This window comes from Oryctolagus cuniculus, chromosome 7, assembly GCF_964237555.1.
Source record: "Oryctolagus cuniculus chromosome 7, mOryCun1.1, whole genome shotgun sequence".
NCBI classification, from domain to species: Eukaryota; Metazoa; Chordata; class Mammalia; order Lagomorpha; family Leporidae; genus Oryctolagus; species Oryctolagus cuniculus.
The window spans coordinates 9,501,486-9,520,094 of NC_091438.1; the positions used below are offsets into that span (position 1 = coordinate 9,501,486).

General features: G+C 42.4%; 1 protein-coding gene across 5 annotated transcripts in view; it reads right to left on the bottom strand.

The window, feature by feature from the left end:
- The window catches only part of DYNC2I1 (dynein 2 intermediate chain 1), an 83,886-nt gene that overhangs the window by 24,957 nt on the left and 40,320 nt on the right, over window positions 1-18,609 (bottom strand). For all 5 annotated transcript variants that reach the window (XR_007923741.2, XM_002715015.5, XM_070077208.1 and 2 more), the window contains 5 exons: window positions 16,167-16,296; window positions 14,874-14,985; window positions 13,406-13,494; window positions 1,948-2,077; window positions 390-562 (listed from right to left, as the gene is read on the bottom strand). Coding sequence is in view for 4 of the 5 variants with exons in the window: in XM_002715015.5 (XP_002715061.2) it covers window positions 390-562; window positions 1,948-2,077; window positions 13,406-13,494; window positions 14,874-14,985; window positions 16,167-16,296 (634 nt within the window). In the remaining variant the exon portion in view is untranslated. The remainder of the gene's footprint in view (window positions 1-389; window positions 563-1,947; window positions 2,078-13,405; window positions 13,495-14,873; window positions 14,986-16,166; window positions 16,297-18,609) is intronic.

Consider the following 18,609-nt stretch of genomic DNA (forward strand, 5'->3'; position numbering starts at 1 on the left):
CTCTGAGGACAAAAGCATTTCCAACTATTTTAAGAAACCTCAGCAACACTAAGAAGGATCCAAATAGTGCAAGGATTCCCACAGCCATGTCCAGGGTGGCCAAGTATTTTCACTGAGCCTAAAACGATAGCCGTTACCTAATTTTCAGTGGACCACAGAGGCTGCCCAACAATAATTCTGGGCCTCTCAGTCTGAGTTGGTCCTTTGAACTAGGAATTTCTATTGTCAAAACACGAGTCTTGTCACCCCTGCAACAGAGCTGGGCGTGGCTGTGAGAAAGGAATGCTCTAAGTTCGCATTCTCCCTCACTGTCCCTGCTCCCTCTCTCCTCTGCAGCTTCAGAGTCCACGACCCTTCAGATGATCAAACAGGCAACTCCCTCAGCTTACCTTGGACTCACATATCAGAACCTTCTGGGGCCCTGATGGCTGCCAAATATCCCACACGCAGAGGATGTATCTTCCGTCCAGTGGATGGACGAACTCCTTTTCAGGTAAGTCATGAACGGAGACGACCGTCTGCCTCTGAACTTGAGAGGCATGCAAGCCGGATACTTTTCGATCTGGGGACAAGAAGAATATTTTTGCATTTCAGTGATTTGCCAGAACCCATGTTAAATTAACACACTTCAGAATATCCAAGTGAATTTCAGTTTAATAAAGAAACATACATGGTCTCTCAAATTTGGGATCTGATAAATGGCCGTAGCCTGTACCTAAACATTATGTCGAAGCTGATCTTATGGTTTCACTAAAGAGAACTCCTTCAAACGTGGTACAGTGCAGTCCAGGACAGGCCACTTGCCTCTACCTACTAGCTATTCACACCAAGACCAATGGCACCAACGGTTCTGGTTTCACACCTGCCCTTGAGCACATTTATACCGTAACCTACTGAAGAGAGAGCAATTGCCGGGCTTCCCTGAATCCTGTCACCTCCTCACACAGACCAGGACCTGCAAAGCCTGATGCCACCTCACGAGCACGTTGTTCAAGGCAAGGAGGCTAACAGCTTAAGAAATCTAAATTCAGTCTTGCAAATGTAACTCGTTTCAACCATGTAAGCAACTATATCTTATGCAATTATATCTTATGTTTGATATTATGCGCTTCATTTATTTAGCATTTTCTGTTCTGTATCCAACATCAACGTAAAACTTGAAGCGTATCTATGGTAAGTGCTGGGCATCTTACACGATATCTAAACTAATGCAACTCTGACCCAAACTCTCATGCTGCTCCAACTGTTTCCTCTATGCTATTTCAATAAATAAAAAAGGAGAATAACTGGAAAGAAAAAGAAATAAGGATTTAAGCAAATATGGGAGGTGAGCATTTGGCCTAGCAGTTAAGATACCACTTGGGATGGCCACATCCCATGTGAGGGTCCCTGGGTTTGGGTCCTGGCTCCACTCCTGATTCTCGCTTCCTGCTGAAATACTCCCTGGGAAGCAACAGGGGATGACTCGATTCCTGGATTCCTGCACTCACAAGGGAAACCCAGGTTGAGTCCCTGGCTCTCAGCTTCAGCTGCCCCAACCCTGGCTGCTACAGGCATTTGGGGAGTGAACCACTAGAAGGGAGATTGCTCTCTCTCTCTGTCTCTCTATTTATCTCTGTGTGTCTCTGCCTCTCAAATAATAAATAAAATTTTTTTTAAAAACTTTAAAAAATAATATAATAATACAAAAAACTGTTAAACATCCTCATTTATTTAAATTACTGTGTGCCCCTCTTCTAATCATTTTATGAAAGCTGTTAACCATAAATTTAACATAAACATTTAAGAACAATAAATTTAACCACTTTCACATTCTGTAGAAACTGAGTCTTTCTTTTGTATATGAAAAATCCCATCACATGAAAGTAGAATGTAAAAGTACAGGTCGCTACTCAGCATACGTGTTAGCAGTTAAATGCAACGCCGCATTCAAGGACGGTCTCTTACTCTGAAGGAACGGCAGCTGAGTATTCAGCTGAGAGGAGCTGTCACTGAAGTGCAGCGTGTGGTCTTGAGCCCTGAGATTCCAGCTGGGCTCAGCTGCCAAACGATCCTCTTCCAGTAGAACGGAAATCACCTTTGAAAAACCAATCAGGAGTCTAGTTAAAAAACAGAGACGTGTGTTTGTGTGTACACATATATACACATATAAAATGTACTATAATTTTAAGAATATCTTCTCATTTTATCCATCTCCACAAATAAGTATTTGGCCCCACCACATAATAAATAAAAAGGAAACTCCAAGGTCATTTCACACAATAGCAGAAACCAATGGGAAAAGTCAAATAAACTCCACAGGAGGGCCATTACTTGACCTCGCATACCATTTTATTCACTGAATAATGAAAATCACAGGGTAAGGACAAAGGCTGAGTACTCAACACACGCATGTGTGCGAGGCAGCCTGAAGAGACGCGGTGCACACGACCTCTCTCCCTGGGCTTTGGTAACGGCCCAGCCTGTGCGATAAATCAATGGTTCACTCTAGGAGGAGCATCTTCAGGATCTGACAGGGGACGGGCAGAGACTGAGCATGCAGCAGGCACACGGTGTCTGGTGATACCTGACAGGACGAGTGTCAGGAAGCCAGGGAACATCGGGTGAGCAACGTCAGGCTGGGAGCGAGGAAGTGAGGGAGTGGGAAGTCAAAGTGGCTGTGAGAAGTCAGAAGGGGCCGGCACTGGGACACAGCAAGGTTAAGCTGCCACCTTCAACACCAGCACCCCACTTAGTTGTTAGTTCGAGTCCTGCTACTCCACTTCAGATCCACCTGCCTGCTAATGGCCTGGGAAAGCAGAAGAAGATGGCCCAAGTGCTTGCACCCATGTGGGAGGTCAGGATGAAGATCCCGGCTTCAGCCTGGTCCAGTGCTGGCCATTGCACCCATCTGGGGAGTGAACCAGTGAATGGAAGATCTCTGTTTCTAACTCTGCCTTTCATATATATATATATTATATATAAATTTATATATATATATTTTATATATATATTTGAAGATTTATTTATTTTTATTTGAGAGACAGAGTTACAGAAAGAGAGGTAGAGACAGAGAGAGGTCTTTCCACCTGCTGGTTCACTCCCCAAATGACAAAAGCTGTGCCAATCCGAAGCCAGGAGCCAGGAGCTTCTTCCGGGTCTCCCTTGTGAGTGCAGGGGCCCAAGGATTTGGGCCATCTCCTGCTATCCCAGGCCATAGCAGAGAGCTGGATTGGAAGAGGAGCAGCCAAGACTAGAACCGGCGCCCATAGGGGATGCCAGCGCTTTAGGCCAGGGTTTTAACCCACTGCATGACAGCGCCGGCCCCATCTAACTCAGTCAAATCAATCAATCAATCTTAAAAAAATTTAAAAAGGTCGGGTGTAAGGCAATGTTCAGTAAGAAATGACAACATGGGAATGAAGATGACTAGGGATATTTCATGAGAATGACGAGACAGGCATAAAGGAGGGAATGCTTAGTGAGAGCTGACAGGGCCGTGTTTTAGGAAGATGGGTTAGAAGGCAGAGGGGTGCTGACAGATCAGGGATGGCCCCAGACCTCTTCTGTCCTCACTTCAATTCCCATCCATCCCATCTCCACTCTTCACCTCACCCTGCACTCGAATGCCCTCCCTTCCTAGTTCCCATGTACTTAGACTAAATGGAATCTGATAAAAATAACAATTTGTGAGGGAGCACAATCATATCACAAAAACCACAGATCCCTACACCACCACCTGTTCAGATCAGTCTGAAAATGCTGAATCCAGGTCAACCTGTCAAGGTTTAACAACTATATATTTATTGCTGATCTTTCCTTAAATCCTTAACCTATAAAATACATTTATGACACAAATCTATTCTTGTAAGTTTTTTAAAAGATTTATTAAATTATTTACTTGAAAAGCAGAGTTATAGAGAGAGAAACAGAGACACACAGGGAGATCTTCCATCCACTGGTTCACTCCCGAAATGGTCACAATGGCCAGGGCTGGGCCAACATGAAGCCAGGAGCCAGGAGCTTCATCCAAGTCTCCCACGCGGGTGCAGGGGCCCAAGGACTTGGGCCATCTTCTGCTGCTTTCCCAGGTGCATAAGCAGGGAGCTGGACTGGAAGTGGAGCAGTTGGGACTTGAACCAGCACCAGTAAGGAATGCTGGCACTGCAGATGGCAGCTTAACCCACTGTTTCACAGCGCCAGTCCCACAACATCTAATGAAATCTTTTTTTTTTTTTTTTATCTTTTATTTAATGAATATAAATTTCCAAAGTACGACTCATGGGTTACAATGGCTTTCCCCCCCATACCGTCCCTCCCACCCACCACCCTCCCCTTTCCCACTCCCTCTCCCCTTCCATTCACATCAAGATTCATTTTCGATTATCTTAGTATACAGAAGATCAGCTTAGTATACCTTAAGTAAGGATTTCAACAGTTTGTTCCCACACAGAAACATAAAGTGAAAAATAATAGATGATTTTTTTTTAAATGATGATGAAATCAGATCAGACCTATTGTCATGTTTAATCCCAGTGAGAGTCAAGTTGGGAATTGATAATTTCTTTTTTTTTTTTTTTTACAGAAGATCAGTTTAGTGTACATTAAGCAAAGATTTCAATCGTTTGCACCCCCATAGAAACACAAAGTGAAATATACTGTTTGAGTACTCGTTATAGCATTAAGCCTCAGTGTACAGCACATTAAGGACAGAGATCCTACATGAGGAGTAAGTGCACAGTGACTCCCGCTGTTGACCTTACAAATTGACACTCCTGTTTATGGCATCAGTAATCTCCCTATGCACCAGTCATGAGTTTCCAAGGCTATGGAAGCCCCTTGAGTTCTCCGACTCTTATCTTGTTTAGACAAGGTCATAGTCAAAGTGGAGGTTCTCTCCTCCCTTCAGAGAAAGGCACCTCCCTCTTTGAAGACCTGTTCCTTCCACTGGGATCTCACTCACAGAGATCTTTTGCCAGAGTGTCTTGGCTTTCCATGCCTGAAATACTCTCATGGGCTTTTCAGCCAGATCCGAGTGCCTTTAGGGCTGATTCTGAGGCCAGAGTGCTATTTAGGACATCCGCCATTCTATGAGTCTGCTGAGTATCTCACTTCCCATGTTGGATCACTCTCCCCTTTATTTATTCTATCGGTTAGTGTTAGCAGATACTAGACTTGTTTATGTGCTCCCTTTGACTCTTAGTCCTTTCATTATGATCAATTGTGAACTGAAATTGATCACTTGGAATAGTGAGATGGCATTGGCACATGCCACCTTGATGGGATTGAATTGGAATCCCCTGGTATGTTTCCAACTCTACCAATTGGGGCAAGTCGGCCCGAGCATGCCCCAAATTATACATCTCTTCCCTCTCTTATTCCCACTTTTATGTTTAACAGGGATCACATTTCAGTTAATTTTCAACACTTAAGAATAACTGTGTGATAATTACAGAATTAAACCAGTCATATTAAGTAGAACAGACAAAAAAAAATACTATGAGGGATAATGTATTAAGTTGTCCATTAGCAGTCAGGGCTATGCTGATCAAGTCACCATTTCTCATAGTGTCCATTTCACTTCAGGAGGTTTCCTTTTTGGTGTTCAGTCAGTTGTCACCGATCAGGGAGAACATATGGTATTTGTCCCTTTGGGACTGGCTTACTTCACTCAGCATGATGTGTTCCAGATTCCTCCATTTTGTTGCAAATGACTGGATTTCGTTGTTTCTTACTGCGGTATAGTATTCTAAAGAATACATATCCCATAATTTCTTTATCCAGTCTACCATTGATGGGCATTTAGGTTGGTTCCAGGTCTTGGCTATTGTGAATTGTGCTGCAATAAACATTAGGGTGCAGACCGCTTTTTTCTTTATCAATTTAAACTCCTTTGGGTAAATTCCAAGGAGTGGGATGGCTGGGTCGAACGGTAGGGTTATATTCAGGTTTCTGAGGAATCTCCAGACTGATTTCCATAGTGGCTTGACCAGTTTGCATTCCCACCAACAGTGGGTTAGTGTCCCTTTTTCCCCACATCCTCGCCAGCATCTGTTGTTGGTAGATTTCTGTATGTGAGCCATTCTAACCGGGGTGAGGTGAAACCTCATTGTGGTTTTGATTTGCATTTCCCTGATTGCTAGTGACCTTGAACATTTTTTCATGTGCCTGTTGGCCATTTGGATTTCCTCTTTTGAAAAATGTCTATTGAAGTCCTTGGCCCATCTCTTAAGTGGGTTGTTGGTTTTGTTTTTGTGGAGTTTCTTGATCTCTTTGTAGATTCTGGTTATTAACCCTTTATCTGTTGCATAGTTTGCAAATATTTTTTCCCATTCTGTTGGTTGTCTCTTCACTCTCCTGACTGTTTCTTTTGCAGTACAGAAACTTCTCAATTTGATGCAATCCCAATAGTTGATTTTGGCTTTGACTGTCTGTGCCTCCCGGGTCTTTTCCAGAAATTCTTTGCCTGTGCCAATATCTTGAAGGGTTTCTCCAATGTTCTCTAATAACTTAATGGTGTCAGGACGTAGATTTAGGTCTTTAATCCATGTGGAGTGGATTTTTGTGTAAGGTGTAAGGTAGGGGTCTTGCTTCATGCTTCTGCACGTGGAAATCCAGTTTTCCCAGCACCATTTATTGAATAGACTGTCCTTGCTCCAGGAATTAGTTTTAGATCCTTGATCAAATATAAGTTGGCTGTAGATGTTTGGATTGATTTCTGGTGTTTCAATTCTGTTCCATTGGTCTATCCATCTGTTTCTGTACCAGTACCATGCTGTTTTGATTACAACTGCCCTGTAGTATGTCCTGAAATCTGGTATTGTGATGCCTCCGGCTTTGTTTTTGTTGTACAAGATTGCTTTAGCTATTCGAGGTCTCTTGTGCCTCCATATGAATTTCAGCATCATTTTTTCTAGATCTGCGAAGAATGTCTTTGGTATCTTGATTGGGATTGCATTGAATCTATAAATTGCTTTTGGGAGAATGGACATTTTGATGATGTTGATTCTTCCAATCCATGAGCATGGAAGATTTTTCCATTTTTTGGTATCCTCTTCTATTTCTTTCTCTAAGGTTTTGTAATTTTCATCGTAGAGATCTTTAACGTCCTTGGTTAAGTTTATTCCAAGGTATTTGATTGTTTTTGTAGCTATTGTGAATGGGATTGATCTTAGCAGCTCTTTCTCAGTCATGGCATTGCTTGTGTATACAAAGGCTGTTGATTTTTGTGCATTGATTTTATATCCTGCCACTTTGCCAAACTCCTCTATGAGTTCCAATAGTCTCTTAGTAGAGTTCTTTGGATCCTCTAAGTACAGAATCATATCGTCTGCAAAGAGGGATAGTTTGACTTCTTCCTTCTTGATTTGTATTCCTTTGATTTCTTTTTCTTGTCTGATGGCTCTGGCTAAAACTTCCAGAACTATGTTAAATAGCAGTGGTGAGAGTGGGCATCCCTGCCTGGTGCCAGATTTCAGTGGAAATGCTTCCAACTTTTCCCCATTCAATAGGATGCTGGCTGTGGGTTTTTTATAAATTGCTTTGATTATATTGAGGAATGTTCCTTCTATACCCAATTTGCTTAGAGTTTTCATCATGAAAGGGTGTTGAATTTTATCAAATGCTTTCTCTGCATCAATTGAGATAATCATATGGTTTTTCTTCTGCAGTCTGTTAATGTGGTGAATCACATTGATTGATTTGCGAATGTTGAACCATCCCTGCATACCAGGGATGAATCCCACTTGGTCTGGGTGGATGATTTTCCTGATGTGTTGTTGTATTCTATTGGCCAGAATTTTATTGAGGATTTTTGCGTCTATGTTCATCAGGGATATTGGTCTGTAATTTTCTTTCAGTGCTGCATCTTTCTCTGGCTTAGGGATTAAGGTGATGCTGGCTTCATAGAAAGAATTTGGGAGGATTCCCTCTTTTTCGATTGTTCTGAATAGTTTGAGAAGAAATGGGATTAGTTCTTCTTTAAATGTCTGGTAGAATTCAGCAGTGAATCCATCTGGTCCTGGGCTTTTCTTTGTTGGGAGGGCCTTTATTACTGTTTCAATTTCTGTTTCAGTTATGGGTCTATTTAGGTTTTCGATGTCTTCATGGTTCAATTTTGGTAGATTGCATGTGTCCAGGAATCTATCCATTTCTGATAGGTTTTCCTGTTTGCTGGCATACAGGTCCTTGTAGTAATTTCTGATGATTCTTTTTATTTCTGTGGTGTCTGTTGTTACGTTTCCTTTATCATCTCTGATTTTATTGATTTGGGTCTTTTCTCTTCTTTTTTTAGTTAGTTGGGCCAATGGGGTGTCAATTTTGTTTATTTTTTCAAAAAACCAGCTTCTCGCTTGGCTGATTTTTTGTAGTGTTTTTTTGGATTCAATCCTGTTAATTTCTTCTCTGGTTTTAATTATTTCTCTTCTCCTACTAGATTTGGGTTTGGTTTGCTGCAGTTTTTCTAGGTCCTTGAGGTGCGCTGAAAGCTCATTTATTTGGTACCTTTCCAATTTCTTGATATAGGCACCTATTGCTATAAATTTGCCTCTCAATACTGCTTTTGCTGTATCCCATAAGTTTTGATATGTTGTGTTGTTGTCTTCATTTACTTCCAGAAAGTTTTTGATTTCTCTTTTGATTTCTTGAATGACCCAGTGTTCATTCAGGAGCATGCTGTTCAGTCTCCATGTGTTTGCATACTTTCTGGGGTTTCCTGAGTTGCTAATTTCCAGCTTCATCCCGCTGTGGTCTGAGAAGCTGCATGGTATGATTCTAATTCTTTTAAATTTGCTGAGACTTGCTTTATGGCCTAGTATGTGATCAATCCTAGAGAAGGTTCCATGCGCTGCTGAGAAGAATGTGAAGTCTGTAGATGTAGGGTTGAAAGTTCTGTAGATATCTGTTAGATCCATTTGGGCAATAGTGTCAATTAAATCTGCTGTTTCCTTGTTGATCTTCTGTCCAGATGATCTGTCTATTTCTGAGAGTGGAGTATTGAAGTCCCCCAGTACTATTGTATTGGAATCTAAATCTCCCTTTAAGTCCCTTAACATATCTTTTAAATAGACCGGTGCCCTGTAATTAGGTGCATATACATTTATAATAGTTACATCTTCCTGTTGAATTGAACCCTTAATCATTATATAGTGTCCCTCTTTGTCTCTCTTAACAGTTTTTGTATTAAAGTTTATTTTGTCTGATATTAATATGGCTACACCTGCTTTTTTTTGGTTTCTGTTGGCATGGAATATCTTTTTCCAACCTTTCACTTTCAGTCTGCATGCCTCTTTGTTAGAGAGATGTGTTTCTTGTAGGCAACAAATAGTTGGGTTGTGTTCTGTGAGCCAGTCAGTCAAACGGTGTCTTTTAACTGAAGAATTCAGACCATTAATGTTCAATGTGACAATTGATACGTAGTGACTTTGCCCTGCCATTTTCCCGGAAATATTTTCTAGTATATGCTTTGAGCTTCCCATGCTCTTTTACTGGTAGGTGTTCTTCCTTTCCCTTCTTTCATATTGATGGCCGTGTTTCTGTGTTTCTGAGTGTAGCACATCTTTAAGTATCTTTTGCAGGGCCGGACGAGTGGCCACAAAGTCTTTCAATTTCTGTTTGCTATGAAAGGTCTTTATTTCACCTTCATTCACAAATGAGAGCTTGGCAGGATATAATATTCTGGGCTGGCAATTTTTCTCTCTTAGCACCTGTGCTATGTCTCGCCATTCCCTCCTAGCTTGTAGGGTTTCTGATGAGAAGTCAGCTGTGAGTCTGATTGGAGATCCTCTGAGAGTAATCTGACGTTTCTCTCTTGCACATTTTAGGATCTTTTCTTTATGTTTCACTGTGGTAAGTTTAATTACCACGTGTCGTGGTGAGGATCTCTTTTGGTCATGTTTATTGGGGGTTCTATGAGCTTCCTGTACTAGGATATCTCTGTCCTTCTCCAAACCTGGAAAGTTCTCTGCTAGTATCTCACTAAAAAGGCCTTCCAATCCTTTCTCTCTCTCCATGCCTTCAGGAACTCCTAGAACTCGAATGTTGGTTTTTTTAATAGTATCCTGTAGATTCCCAACAATATTTTTTAGGTTTCTAATTTCCTCTTCTTTTCTTTGGTTTGACTGTATGTTTTCCTGTGCTCTATCTTCTAAGTCCGATATTCTCTCTTCTGCTTCACCCATTCTGTTTTTAAGGCTTTCTAATGTGTTTGTCATTTGATCTATTGAGCTCTTCATTTCATTTTGATTTCTCTTGACTATTACACTTTCCTGTTCTACTAGTTTCTGAGTTTCATTTTGACTCTTCCTTAAAATTTCATTTTCACGAGAAAGATTTTCAATCTTGTCCATTAAGGATTTCTGTAGTTCAAGGATTTGCTTTTGAAAACTTCTAAATGTTCTTATCATAAATTTTTTGAAATCCGTATCTTGCATTTCTTCTATCTCATCATCTTCATACTCTTGGCTTGGGGTGTTTTGCTTATTTGGAGGCATCATAGTGTCATCGTTGATCTTGCTCCCTCTATTTCTGTGTTTGTTACTCGGCATAGTTAATTCTTCTTGCGTCACTGTGCGCTTTTTTTTCTTTCTTTTTTTTTTTTTTTTTTATACTGTGTCCGTGTTAAGTGGACTGCCTGCTGTTGGAGGAGCCTTGGAGGCTTGAGCCTGGGAGCTCTGCCTGGTTCTTCCTGGTTAAGGGTGTGCAAAGGTGACACCCTCAGGTTATGCGTGGTAAATCTCTCTCTTTTTATTTATTTATTTATTTTATTTATTCAGGGGGTAAGTAACACAGCAGGGCAGGGCTGTGCAGAATTGATGGTATTTAGCTTCCAGTCTTTGGCTCCTCTGGACTCCCACTGGGTTGCCTAGGCTACTGAATTGTAGTGACTCAGTTCCTTAACTCTCCCCCATTGATATGTAAATCCAAAGAGGAGGCCTGCTCTTTGTCTCTTGGGAATTCTTCAAGCCGGCCTTGTAACCTTTGCAAGGTTAGGGGGAAGAGAAACCCTGAAGCTTTTTTTTTTTCCTTCTTTCCGGTAGTGAGTTTGCTGCACTTTCCGGTCCCCCTCTAGATTCTGACCCCCGTTTCCCCACCAATGTCTGGGGTTATTGAGCTCACCTCCCCTTCCAGCGCCGATGTGTGGACTCGGGGCCCTGAGCGTCCCAAGTCTCCCCGCTGTTTTCTGTGTGGCGTGCACTCTCCTTGGCGCACTGTCGCGCAGACCCTGGGGCTTCTGCGGCTGGGTCCCGCGACTTGGCTTCTGCGGTGGGCGACCTTGTTCTCCCAGTAGGTCCTCCGATTCACGCCTGCTCCATTCAGAAGGGTTTCCCCTGCAATTTTTTGTTTGGTTCTATTTTCTGCGGCTACCGTAACTCCCCTTTTATTAAACTAAATTTTCCCGGACTATCGGTGCGCGCCCTCACTATTCCGCCATCTTGGCTCCGCCCCCATCTAATGAAATCTTAATACTGACGTCATATTTGCTGACATTTAGAAATTATAACTAATAATTCTCTTGGTGTTGTTTTTCTTTTAGAAATTCACACTGAACTATTAATGGAGAAAAAGCTATGATGACTGGTATTTGTTTCAGCATAATTAAAGATGAGTGGGTGATGGGGTGGTGGGGGCCAGTGTCAGAGGAGATGAACTGGCCATGAGGCAGGAAATACTGAAGCACATGAGAATTCACGATACTGCTTCCTTACCTTTGTATGGATTTTGAAAAGTTTCCATACTCGGTTTAAGAAGTCATGAGTTGGAGCTTGCATTGTGGTGTGGTCAAGCTCTCGCCTGCAGTGCTGGCATGCCATGCGAAGGCTGTTTGGGCCCCGGCTGCTCCACTTCTTATCCAGCTCCCTGCTATTCAGTCTGTGAAAGCAGCAGATGGCTCAAGCGCCTGGGCCCCTGCAGCCCAGAGTTCCAGGCTCTTGGTTTTGGCTTGGCCCAGCCCCATCCCTTAGGGTCATTTGAGAAGAGAACAAGTAGATGGAGAAACTCGCTCTATCTCCCTCTCTCTGTAACTCTGCCATTCAAATAAATAAATAAATAAATCTTTAAAAAATTAAAATCTAGGGGCTGGCATTGTGGCACAGTTGCTAAAACCATTGCCTGCAATATGGACTTCCCATATGAAAATGCGTTCAAGTCCAGGCTGCTCCATTTCCAATCCAGCTCCCTACTTATGGCCTGGGAAAAGCAGTGGGAGATGGCCCAAGTGCTTGGGCCCCTGCTGCCCATGTGGGAGACCTGGATGAAGCTCCTGGCTCCTGGCTCTGGCCTGGCTCAGCCCAGGCTGCTGTGGTCACTTGGAGAGTGAACCAGCAGATGAAGAACTCTCTCTTTCTCTGTGTTTCTCTCTCTGTAACCCTGACTTTCAAATAAATAAAAAAAAATCTTTAAAAACAAATCTAAAAAGAAATCGTGAGTTTATTATACAAATACACAATATTTATGTTTGTCTTATCAACTAGTATGTCTAGGTCTTAGTCTATAGTTATTTTAAAATATAAGAAACTAATGTTAAAGTATAGAATGCACTAGATGGCTGGCGCCGTGGCTCACTAGGCTAATCCTCCACCTAGCGGCGCCAGCACACCGGGTTCTAGTCCCGGTCGGGGCGCCGGATTCTGTCCCGGTTGCCCCTCTTCCGGGCCAGCTCTCTGCTATGGCCAGGGAGTGCAGTGGAGGATGGCCCAAGTACTTGGGCCCTGCACCCCATGGGAGACCAGGAGAAGCACCTGGCTCCTGGCTTCGGATCAGTGCGGTGCGCCGGCCGCGGTGCGCCGGCCATGGCGGCCATTGGAGGGTGAACCAACGGCAAAAGGAAGACCTTTCTCTCTGTCTCTCTCTCTCACTGTCCACTCTGCCTGTCAAAAAAAAAGAATGTACTAGAATCCAAATACATACTTAGTATTTTAGTGATAAACATTTCTGAGTATCATTTTGCGTACAAGAGCTTAATGAAAATATCACTGACATTTGTAGGGAAAAAGAAACTGAAAATGAGTAGCTGCTCCTTATCTAAGCTATAAAAGGCTCCAAGATTTCAGCAGCCCCTATGCTTTTTTTTTTTTTTTAAGATTTTATTTATTTGAAAGTCAGAGAGAGAGAAAGGGAAGGAGAGACAGAGAAAAAGAGAGAAGAGACAGAGATCTTCCATCTGCTGGTTCACTCCCCTGATCATCTGCATCTCCCACGTGGGGGCAGGGCACTTGGGCCATCCTCCGCTGCTTTCCTAGGCCATCAGCAGGAGGCTGTCTCAGAAGTAGAGCAAATAAGACTTGAACCAGTGCCCATTTGGGATGCCAGCGTTGTGGGCAGCAACTTAACCCGTTATGCCACAGCACAGGCCCCGTTCTTACGTTTCTATGTATAATAAAACTTTAACCACTTACACACAGACTAGAACACACAATGTAGAATATACCTGACAAGCTGCACGGAGAAAACTAGATAACCTTGGAGTATCAATCTTTGGTACAACTGCAGCATCAGAAATATCTCTTTTTTCACTACCTAAAGGGGAAAAAAAAAAAAGGTTATATAACATCTACTAAATTGACTCTAAAATAATCATGCAAACACATCTTAAGAGTTCAAAGAGGTGTTACAGATGAACATTCAAAGTCCTAGATGGAAAAGTCAGAAAACTTTGCATCATATTCTCTCACCTACAACTGATTTTTCCCCTCAAAAAACATGCAGCTCGGTTCACAACAGCTAAGACATGGATTCAACACAGATGTCCATCAGCTGGTGACTGGATAAAGAAATCATGGTATATACACACTATGGAGTACGACACAGCGGTTAAAAAATGAAGTCCTGTCGTTTGCAACAAAATGGGTGGAACTGGAAACCATTATACTTAGTAAAATAAGTCACCTCCCCAAAAAACAAATACCGTATGTTCTCCCTGAACTGTGGTAACTAACAGAGTACCTAAAAGGTAATCTATAGGAGTAAAATTGACACTTTGAGATGCAATGATTTTGAACAGCCCTTGTCTTGACTATTGAGGAAGAGTTTATTTATCTTCATACTAATTATTAGCGTCTTTACTTACTGTAGGGTTAATCTTACGGGTAAAAAGTTAACTGAAAATAGATCTTTGTAAAACAAAAAGAATGGGAATAGTCCTTGGGTCCTTGGGCCTCTGCACCCACATGGGAGACCTGGAGGAAGCTCCAGGCTCCTGGCTTCAGACTGGCACAGCTCTGACCATTACAACCAATTGGGGAGTGAACCAGTGAAGGGAGGACCTCTCTCTCTCTGCCTCTCCTTTATGTGTAACTCTGACTTTCAAATGAAATTTAAAAATCTTAAAAAAAAAAAAACCTACATTTTGTTTTATTGGAGGTCTGTAAACAGAACTCTATTTAAATGTATTAAGAAAAAGAGTTAAAAGATTCAATTTAACTATTATGTAAGTGTTACGTTTAGGTAATTCCTTAAGGTGAGGCTTATCTGAGGAAACCAAGTTAATATCATTTCCCTCCATACAGAGAGTTCCTCAAGAAAAACAATCAACCAGCAAGATACGTAACATGTAAACAGTTGCAGTATACCTACAAGAAACCATGTGTCCCAGGGATCTTCAACCAGTGTCTATGGAACATACCTGCAAACTGCACTTTGAAACATAAAGATTCTATATTGGTGGGAACAGACTCTCCTCAACTTAAGAGCAGAGTGTATCCCTGAAGTCCAGTTCAAGTGGCTGTTTGGAATGTGAAATCCTTCCCTCTATGATTAGGAACAAAAGGACCCTGACTGGTCTCCACAAGCAGATTTAATCACCTTGTAGTTCAGTTGCTATAATGTTACTTCTTCAAAACAATATATGGTATTCATTCCCACATCACATTCAACACTGAAGAGCAAAATGATGTTACCTCCAGACACAATAGCACTCTCTCCTGGATGCTGGGTCCACACTTCCTTGGTCTCTATTTCTTCAGTTTGAATATCTCTTTCAACATTATCTTCATTATACTGAACATATGCCTAAAAAACAAAGGCATGTTAGAATTAGAATTAACATTTAGTCTAAGTATCAGAGCAATCTATCATTATTGAAAATTAAAATAATTTAATTTTTTTAAGTTAACAATGCCTGTCCTTCTTGCTTATGTCCAAAACAGGTATAATGGCATATCTAATAATCATGCAAAAACTGCTTGTGTCTTAAACATTTGAAATGTATAGGCCTGATTTTCAAACAACCACATCAAACAATTTAACCTGACTTTCAGAACTCCAATACCTAGCCTACCCAGAATGTACTGGCTTTGCAAAACCAAATATAGTTTCTTTATTTCAAAAAGCAGCATGTTTCAATAAGGACAATTTTGTTGCCAACTGCTGTGAAATGAAGACACACAAGCAAAGAAGTTAGAAAATTTACACTGAGTCAGAGTGAATTTGTCAATAAGCAAGGATTAAAAGTTTGTTTCTTCAGTTCTATGCCATGACTTTGCTCTAAAAGAGTATGGTCCAAATACATAATGTTAAAATAGACGGTACCATGATCAAGGACATAAGAAAAACACAAGCTATGTTGACTGACTTCTAAAGTTTTATAACCTTGATGTTCAGTTTGACTATTATTATGTGGGATGTATTGCACTGAGTATGGATTAAAACAGAGAATTCTGTGTGAGGTCATTTGGGAAAGATCCACACAGAGAATGGGCCTTGGGCACTGCAGACTGACACAGAAGTTCCGGACAGAGAGGAGGAGGGAGGCACAAGAAGACAGAATACACAGAGAAGCTTGAGTGTTAAAGAGGTCCAGTTACGGGGAGTTCAGGCAGCATTACTGAAGGCTCATGAACGGTAAGGGTTTTATCTACGCAAGAATCAACGTTACGTTGTCACCTGAACGCCAAGAAACTAATCCAAACTTGACACTCTGCATGACTTTAAATAAAACATTTGCACTAACAAGGCTGTACTCACAAGTTCAAACCTTGTGCCACCACCTGCAACCCATTACAAATGGGCCACTCCTCCACGCTCCCCAAGGACTTTCTCTAAACCTTACATTGCACAGTCTACCCAGATATGAGTACCTATATCCTTCACTGACCAGTCCCAAATCCTAACATTCTGCAACAAGACACTGGAAGGCACAGACTTACAAGTTACTTACATTTAGCCACTTGCTTAAAACAACTTGTACTAACCTGCTTGGTATTTTTTTTCCCAAAGTTTCTGATATACATGTCATATTCATTTACTGGTGGTAGATCCAAGAGAGAGAAAGTGAAGGAAAAATCTAAGTCAATAAGCCGAAGCAGCTTTGTACTCCGTGTCCTTTAAAAGAAAATGGAAATAAGACAAAAATGAAAGTGAGTAATACACATAAGAAAGTCAGCAAGAGCAGGGAAGCATTACGGCTGGACGTCAGCCACGAGCAAGACTCAGCTTGTGCTTGACTGTGAGCCTGAGGTATTCAATACTTGGTGCACAGGGACAGGTGCTGTGATGTGGTGGGCTAAGCCGCCACATGGGACACCCACTTCCCATACTGAAGTGTGAGTTGGAGTACTGGCTCCTCCACTTCCGATCCAGCAGGCTGCAGGTGATGGCTCAAGGGCTTGGGCCCCCGCTGACTACATGGGAGCTCTGGCTGGAGTTCCAGGGCCTTGGCTTTGGCTTGGTCCAGCCCTAGCTGTTGGTGGCCATTTGGGGAAAGAACCAGAGAATGGGAGATGAATCACAATCTCTCTCTCTTTCTCCCCTCTCCTTTTTAAAAACAGCTGTTGAAATATCTATGAGACCAAGCGTGCCCCCAGCTGGACCAGGCGTGTGTATCTGTGCCTCTTTCCCACTGGGATTTTCAAGAGCGGCAGCTCATATCACTCACTGCCCTGTCGGGGCTGGAGGGACGACCTCTGTGTGGCACGAGCAGGTCGGTCACACTCGTTCCTGAGTTCACAGCCGACCTCTGTCTCCCACAGGACTCTGAAACACAGGCCCACGCCTTCCGAAACGCCACATCCTCTCAGCTTCCTCTTGCTCACAGACCGGTCTGCTGCACCCCGTGCTGGTTTCTCCTTCTCCTCCAGACACCCTCTCTTTAGCATGCCCTGGGCTCAACCCGTGTGATAGTCATCGGCCATCGCCCCCAGCAGAATACGCGTTCCTCACGGGCAGACTTCTCTTGCTGTCATTTACTCTAACTTCCGCACTACTGGTGCTCATAAACACACACTGAACACGCGAACGCTCCTCCCAACACCCTGCTACCTAACAACGTGATCTGCTCTCCCCTCGCGTCCTCCTGTCCTTCCTTCCAAGTACGATCACGCGTCCAGAATCTTACTCTCTGGCCACCATGTCCTATCTTTCCAACTTATTGCCCCCAATCTTCTGTCTCTAAAAAAATCCTTCAAGCACACGGCACCCACAAAAGAACCCTATACCTTCCCTGGTCTCTCACCACCCTCCCCGACTATGTGGGGTACAAGCAGGGGGCACAGGTTCCTCTGTTTCCACACATGCATCTAATTGTTCCAGAGTCTTCCACGGAAAAGACCACCCCTCCCCCACCACGCTGCACTAGCAACGTACGAGTCAGGTGATCACACGCACGTGTCTGCTCCTGAACTGCCCGGTCTGTGCACTGGTCTGCTCCTCTCTCCCCGTGCAGTAACACAGCTTACTCCCTGTGCTTTACAAGAAACCTTCATAGCTGAGCGCAAGGCCTTAGCTCTGTTCTCTGCCTCAGGATGTGCTAGTCCTGACCCTCTGTATCTCCAGGAGTTCTAGAAGCAGCACTCTAAGCTGTGAGAACCCCCGCTCTGCTGAGACTCCGAACGCGACGGTGCGGAACCCACACTTCGGTGGGAGGAACCAACACCACTGCCACTGTGAGACCTTCCTTTCAAGAACATGATCTCTACCCCTTATTTGGGTTTCCCTGAATTTCAGTCATATCTGTTAAATTTCAGTCATATCTATTAAATTTTAGTCATATCTGTTAAATTTCAGTCATATCTGTTAAATTTCAGTCGTATCTGTTAAATTTCAGTCATATCTATTAAATTTTAGTCATATCTGTTAAATTTCAGTCATATCTGTTAAATTTCAGTCGTATCTGTTAAATTCTCTGTACTGAGGTTTTTACATGTACTCCATTACATTCATCCTAGTCCTGCTGTAAATGGTGACAATTCAGTAATACACAGAGACACCGCTGACTGCTGCATATCACCCTTTTGCCCAGTACCCTTGCTGTCATTCGTCACATTTATTCATAAATTCTAGTGACTCACAGCTCTAGACTCACATCTATGCAGAAACACACTGCAATGGACAGTTTCAATTTTACATTATTACTATTTGTGAGATTAATTTGTTTTTCTTGCCTAATTGTAGCTAGAACCGTGTACAATGTTGAACAGAAAGAAAGCAGCACACATCCAAATGCCTCATTCCAGATAGGAAAGGAAACTTTACAAATCTTTGCTAACAATTTTGGTTTTGCTGGATTTATTAAAACTGTTTTCAATTTTACAAAATTCTGCTCCTGCTAACTAACTCCTTTAACGTACCATTTGTGTCTCTTTGACAAACCTCTTGAGACGGATGCTCACATCACGATTTACAGCCTCTTCATATTCT